This window comes from Eptatretus burgeri, chromosome 13 (genome assembly GCF_056783735.1).
Source record: "Eptatretus burgeri isolate ZD-2024b chromosome 13, Ebu_testis_v1, whole genome shotgun sequence".
In the NCBI taxonomy this organism is placed as follows: Eukaryota; Metazoa; Chordata; class Myxini; order Myxiniformes; family Myxinidae; genus Eptatretus; species Eptatretus burgeri.
The window spans coordinates 45,077,632-45,085,038 of NC_140973.1; the positions used below are offsets into that span (position 1 = coordinate 45,077,632).

A 7,407-nucleotide genomic window follows, 5' to 3' on the forward strand; every position below is an offset into this window, starting at 1 on the left:
ATAAACATTTACTTTCACTACAATGTACTGTGCACGTGCAGAGTAACACCACTTACTGTATCAAGGTTTGATGGGTATACCATTTTCCTCACATTCCATGCTTTCTTTGCTATAACTGAACTAAGTCTCTGTACAGGGTTGTCCTTCTTACCATGACTTGGTTTCCATTCAACCTGCTTTCGAACATGATATCTTTATTTATGTCTTTTTGAGATGAGGGCAGAAATGGCCGAACCAGATTGTGAGCAGAAACAAACCACCATTCAAACCCAAATCACTTTCTCGACGATGGAGATGAGATCTTTTCTCTTCTTCTCTCCTCTCCTCTCCTCTCCTCTCCTCTCCTCTCCTCTCCTCTCCTCTCCTCTCCTCTCCTCTCCTCTCCTCTCCTCTCCTCTCTCTCTCTCCCCACTTTTCTCCTCCCAGCTTGACGCGAGATGTATAGACAAACGTACCGACGGATGGGCACGTGTTCGACACCTGTTGAGATGAAGTTACCATTCGGCCGACATACCGCTGTGCTTCGATCCTGAACCCACCCCCAAACTGTCCTCCTATTTCCGCCTAACATCAGCACCTTTTTCAACCCAAGGTTGACGTCACAATCAAAATAAGCGCGTTCTTATTATTCACGAAATATAGACAAACAAACAAACAAGGTGTGTGTCAGAGTGTGACGTGTGTTCCAATTAATTATATATATACATATATATATATATATATATATATATATATATATATATATATATATATATATATATATATATATTAATCTGCTCACCCCGCCCACGGTTCTCAGACCTCTGAACTTTCATCCCCAAGACCTCGACAACCCTCAAACCGCAGCCCACATGTTCAAAATCAATGGTTCAACCACCGACGACGACGAGGAAAGGACGCGGGACAATGTCGGTTCGGAAATGGCACTTTCACAATACCCTCCCAACATGAAGCGGCGTTAAATTTTCGTACATGTCCTTCTCGATATGTCGGCAAGAACGTGCGACAAAAATATTGTACCTGCCTGAGGGCCTTACATATCTATCTATCTAAATATAAATATCGATGCGTGGCACCTGTGACAGGTGATTTTGCACTTGGGTTTTGAAACTGAAGAATATGCACGAGTATCATGGAACACTGCAATCTATGCACGAGTATCATGGAGTATCATGCACGAGTATCATGGAAATAGGCAGGCAATGCACGAGTATCAAGAAACACTGCAATCTATGCACGAGTATCATGGAGAACCATGAAACACTACAATCTATGCACGAGTATCATGAAACACTACAGGCTATGCACGAGTATCATGGAACACTGCAATCTATGCACGAGTATCATGGAATACTCCAGGCTATGCACAAGTATCATGGAACACTGCAGGTTATGCACGACTATAATGGAACATTCCAGGCTATGCACAAGTATCATGGAATACTGTAGACTATGCACAAGTATCATGGAATACTCCAGGCTATGCACGACTATAATGGAACACTCCAGGCTATGCACGAGTATCATGGAACACTGCAATCTATGCACGAGTATCATGGAACACTGCACTCAATGCACAAGTATCATGAAACACTGCAGGCTATGCACGACTATAATGGAATACTGCAATCTATGCACGAGTATCATGAAACACTGCAGGCTATGCACAAGTATCATGGAACACTGCAGGCGATGCACGAGTATAATGGAATACTGCAATCTATGCACGAGTATCATGAAACACTGCAGGCTATGCACAAGTATCATGGAACACTGCAGGCGATGCACGACTATAATGGAACACTGCAATCTATGCACGAGTATCATGAAACACTGCAATCTATGCACGAGTATCATGGAACACTGCAATCTATGCACGAGTATCATGGAACACTGCAATCTATGCACGACTATCATGGAACACTCCAGGCTATGCACAAGTATCATGGAACACTGCAGGCGATGCACGACTATCATGGAATACTGCAATCTATGCACGAGTATCATGAAACACTACAGGCTATGCACGAGTATCATGGAACACTGCAATCTATGCACGAGTATCATGAAACACTACAGGCTATGCACGAGTATCATGGAACACTGCAATCTATGCACGAGTATCATGAAACACTACAGGCTATGCACGAGTATCATGGAATACTGCAATCTATGCACGAGTATCATGGAATACTGCAGGCTATGCACGAGTATCATGGAACACTGCAATCGATGCACGAGTATCATGGAATACTGCAGGCTATGCACGACTATCATGGAGTATCATGCACGAGTATCATGGAAATAGGCAGGCTATGCACGAGTATCAAGAAACACTGCAATCTATGCACGAGTATCATGGAACACTGCAATCTATGCACGAGTATCATGGAACACTGCACTCAATGCACAAGTATCATGGAACACTGCACTCAATGCACAAGTATCATGAAACACTGCAGGCTATGCACGACTATAATGGAATACTGCAATCTATGCACGAGTATCATGAAACACTGCAGGCTATGCACGACTATCATGGAACACTGCAGGCGATGCACAAGTATCATGGAACACTGCAGGCGATGCACAAGTATCATGGAACACTGCAGGCTATGCACGACTATCATGGAACACTCCAGGCTATGCACGACTATCATGGAACACTCCAGGCTATGCACGACTATCATGGAACACTCCAGGCTATGCACAAGTATCATGGAATACTCCGGGCTATGCACAAGTATCATGGAACACTGCAGGCTATGCACGACTATAATGGAACACTCCAGGCTATGCACAAGTATCATGGAACACTGCAGGTTATGCACGACTATCATGGAGTCATGGAGTCATGATATTCATATCATGATACTCATGCACGAGTATCATGGAAATAGGCAGGCTATGCACGAGTATCAAGAAACACTGCAATCTATGCACGAGTATCATGGAACACTGCAATCTATGCACGAGTATCATGGAACACTGCAGGCTATGCACAAGTATCATGGAACACTGCAGGCTATGCACGACTATAATGGAATACTGCAATCTATGCACGAGTATCATGAAACACTGCAATCTATGCACGAGTATCATGGAACACTGCAATCTATGCACGAGTATCATGGAACACTGCAATCTATGCACGAGTATCATGGAACACTGCAATCTATGCACGAGTATCATGAAACACTGCAGGCTATGCACAAGTATCATGGAACACTGCAGGCTATGCACGACTATAATGGAATACTGCAATCTATGCACGAGTATCAAGAAACACTGCAATCTATGCACGAGTATCATGGAACACTGCAATCTATGCACGAGTATCATGGAACACTGCAATCTATGCACGAGTATCATGGAACACTGCAATCTATGCACGAGTATCATGAAACACTGCAGGCTATGCACAAGTATCATGGAACACTGCAGGCTATGCACGACTATAATGGAATACTGCAATCTATGCACGAGTATCATGAAACACTGCAGGCTATGCACAAGTATCATGGAACACTGCAGGCGATGCACGACTATAATGGAACACTGCAATCTATGCACGACTATCATGGAACACTCCAGGCTATGCACAAGTATCATGGAACACTGCAGGCGATGCACGACTATCATGGAACACTCCGGGCTATGCACAAGTATCATGGAATACTGCAGGCTATGCACAAGTATCATGGAATACTGCAGGCTATGCACGACTATCATGGAACACTCCAGGCTATGCACAAGTATCATGGAACACTGCAGGCTATGCACGACTATAATGGAACACTCCAGGCTATGCACAAGTATCATGGAACACTGCAGGTTATGCACGACTATCATGGAGTATCATGCACGAGTATCATGGAAATAGGCAGGCTATGCACGAGTATCAAGAAACACTGCAATCTATGCACGAGTATCATGGAACACTGCAATCTATGCACGAGTATCATGGAACACTGCAATCTATGCACGAGTATCATGGAACACTGCAATCTATGCACGAGTATCATGGAACACTGCAGGTTATGCACGACTATCATGGAGTATCATGCACGAGTATCATGGAAATAGGCAGGCTATGCACGAGTATCAAGAAACACTGCAATCTATGCACGAGTATCATGGAACACTGCAATCTATGCACGAGTATCATGGAACACTGCAATCTATGCACGAGTATCATGGAACACTGCAATCTATGCACGAGTATCATGGAACACTGCACTCAATGCACAAGTATCATGAAACACTGCAGGCTATGCACGACTATAATGGAATACTGCAATCTATGCACGAGTATCATGAAACACTGCAGGCTATGCACGACTATCATGGAACACTCCAGGCTATGCACAAGTATCATGGAACACTCCGGGCTATGCACAAGTATCATGGAACACTCCGGGCTATGCACGACTATCATGGAACACTGCAATCTATGCACGAGTATCATGAAACACTGCAGGCTATGCACGACTATAATGGAATACTGCAATCTATGCACGAGTATCATGAAACACTGCAGGCTATGCACAAGTATCATGGAACACTCCGGGCTATGCACGACTATCATGGAACACTCCAGGCTATGCACAAGTATCATGGAACACTCCGGGCTATGCACGACTATCATGGAACACTCCAGGCTATGCACAAGTATCATGGAACACTGCAGGCTATGCACGACTATAATGGAACACTCCAGGCTATGCACAAGTATCATGGAATACTGCAAGCTATGCACGACTATAATGGAACACTCCAGGCTATGCACGACTATAATGGAACACTCCAGGCTATGAACAAGTATCATGGAACACTGCAGGCAATGCACGAGTTTCATTGAGGGTACTTCGGTCCATGCACGAGTATTATGGAACTATGGGATATGCACGAGCTCCATTGGGGGTAGTGGTTAGTGGGTAGTGGTTAGTGGGTAGTGGGTAGTGGGTAGTGGGTAGTGGGTAGTGGGTAGTGGGTAGTGGGTAGTGGGTAGTGGGTAGTGGCATATTGCGGATTATGCACGAGGGCAATGCTCCGTACAATGGCTCCATCGGAGGCCGATGGGACACTGCAAACTAAGCACGAGTTCGTGGGACACCATTTTTGGCACGTGGCTGGGACACTGTCCGCCCACTCTGGCTCACGCACGCCCGAGCAGAGTTCCTCGCGAGCCGTTGCTATAGAAACTGCGAGGGAGACTCTCGCCGAGTCTGTTCTCCGCCCTGCGAGCGTTTTCCCTCCCTCTCGTTGCCTCCTCTCTCTCTCTCTCTCTCCCCTCGCTCTCTCTCTCCCTCTCCCCTCGCTCTCTCGCCCCTCTCCCTCTCCTTGGTGATTTATCAGTGCCAGCTCAGGCTCGCTGAACTTTAAATAGGGCTGTTTGTGAGTGTGCAAGTGAGCGGGTATATGTGCGAAGCACAGGGCACGGGACAGAAGGAAGCTGCGTTGGTTCGCGAAAGTTGTGCAAAGAGCTGGCAGACATGTCCACGGCTCTCATGCCCGGGTTTGTCGATGACGCCGACAATTTGTACAAGGTAAGTCGAATGTATTCAGTTGACACGGAACGACGTAACTTGCAAACAAAGTTTTGAAAAGTTTCCAAACTTCGGTTTATTGACTTTCAAAAGTTCCTGAAACTTTCAAGAAAGTTTTGAAATCTCTTTATTTAATAAGTTTCGTTGTTTTTTTTTTTTTTTTTTGGTTGTTGTTGTCGTTGCTCGGGTGGTGAGTTTTGCATTGTAAAGATTTCCTGTTTGACTTGTTTGTCCAACCCGCGGTGTACGACGTGGAAGGCGAGATACAGAAGTACCCGGATGTAGACAAGTCCATCGACTTTGCCGCAGCCCGCGTGGCTCGGCGACGTCGTGTGTCCATGTAATCCTTCACTTTCTTGCAACATTAAACTTATAATCCTCGAAACTCTTTGCAGATATCAAGAGGGAGAGACAGCACGGGAGAAGAAAACTTGTGCTCTCTTCTCGGACGAGGTTCATCCATGCCACAAAACCACCAGCAACAACAGCAGCATCGACACCAACAACAGCAGAGACGTCATTCGTCGGCCCTGCCTTCGTTCTTTCCACCGAGCAGGTTCTCGGTGAGTGGTGGTAATGGCGGCGGTGGTGGTGGTTGTGGTGCAATCGGCGCAGCGCCGCCCGTGCATCGTGACGACAGATTCCGGGAGCGGTCGTTAAGCGAAAGCGGCGAAAGGCACCAAGCGGTCGGGAACAACATCAACAACAACAACGTAAGCAACAACAACAACAACAATTCGAGCCGATACAAGACCGAGCTGTGCCGTCCCTTCCAGGAGAGCGGTGCGTGCAAGTACGGGGACAAGTGCCAGTTCGCGCACGGTCTTCACGAGCTGCGTGCTCTCGTGCGCCACCCCAAGTACAAGACCGAGCTGTGCCGCACGTTCCACACCATCGGGTTCTGCCCGTACGGCCCTCGCTGCCACTTCATCCACAACGCGGATGAGAAACGCGTTCCCGACCCGCCACGCTTGACCCAAAAACTTCAACGCAGCCTGAGCTCCTCGGGGGCCCTTTGCGGAGTCCCCATGCCCTCCGGGAGGATCATGGTCGACTCCTCTCCGTTCGATACCCCCACTTCACCCAGCACAACCCTCGCACTCTTTCCCGACCCTTTTGCGTTTGGTCCTTTTCCCTTGCTGTCACAGCACCACCGGTCCCTGGAGATCCCCACGAGCCCTGCGGGCTCGCTGTCAGACCCAGATGCTTATGGAAGTAGCCCCGATAGTCCAGATAGTCTGAGTGATTCTGATAGCCCTGAGATGGGCCGCCGTTTGCCCATCTTCAGCCGCCTTTCCGTCTCGGACGATTAACTGAGAGCCATGATGATCCATCCTTGCTGTGCCCAACTCCAGCTACCCAATTACCTCGACCCAGCTTTTTGATTACACACTACCTATGGTCTACCTTCCCTCCTCACGACCTTCTGCCTCCTACCTCGCTTTCACCAGCCACGTGTATTCATCTTCATGCTTTTCGAACTTTCCCCAAACCATCTTATCAAGCTTCATTCTTCCCTTCCAAAACTCAGCTGTCCCAGTCACATCTCTCAGCATTCCATCGCCTTCATTGGCCTCCTACCATCTAATCTTCCCATCTCCTCCCCTGCCCCCACCAACCGCCCTCCACCCAACACACACACACACACACACACACACACACACACACACACACACACACACACACACACACACACACACACACACACACACACACACACACACACACACACACACACACACACACACACACACACACACACACACCATACTCCCCAAACCTTTTCCCCAGTGTGTACACTGGGAGACTTTGAGCACCTAAGTGCGAAGTTTGTGAAGCTGTGTTTTCGCTTTAGGAA

At 47.4% G+C, this 7,407-nt stretch overlaps 1 protein-coding gene across 1 annotated transcript in view; it reads left to right on the top strand.

Annotated features, from left to right (window-relative positions):
- The first annotated feature begins 5,279 nt into the window (after window positions 1-5,279).
- Window positions 5,280-7,407, top strand: part of LOC147014355 (mRNA decay activator protein ZFP36L2-like) — a 3,538-nt gene continuing 1,410 nt past the window's right edge. Inside the window, exons 1-2 of the mRNA XM_085852266.1 lie at window positions 5,280-5,549; window positions 5,945-7,407. The exon at window positions 5,945-7,407 is cut by the window's right edge and continues 1,410 nt beyond it. Coding sequence (XP_085708392.1) covers window positions 5,496-5,549; window positions 5,945-6,862 — 972 coding nt within the window. The 5' untranslated portion in view covers window positions 5,280-5,495 and the 3' untranslated portion in view covers window positions 6,863-7,407. The remainder of the gene's footprint in view (window positions 5,550-5,944) is intronic.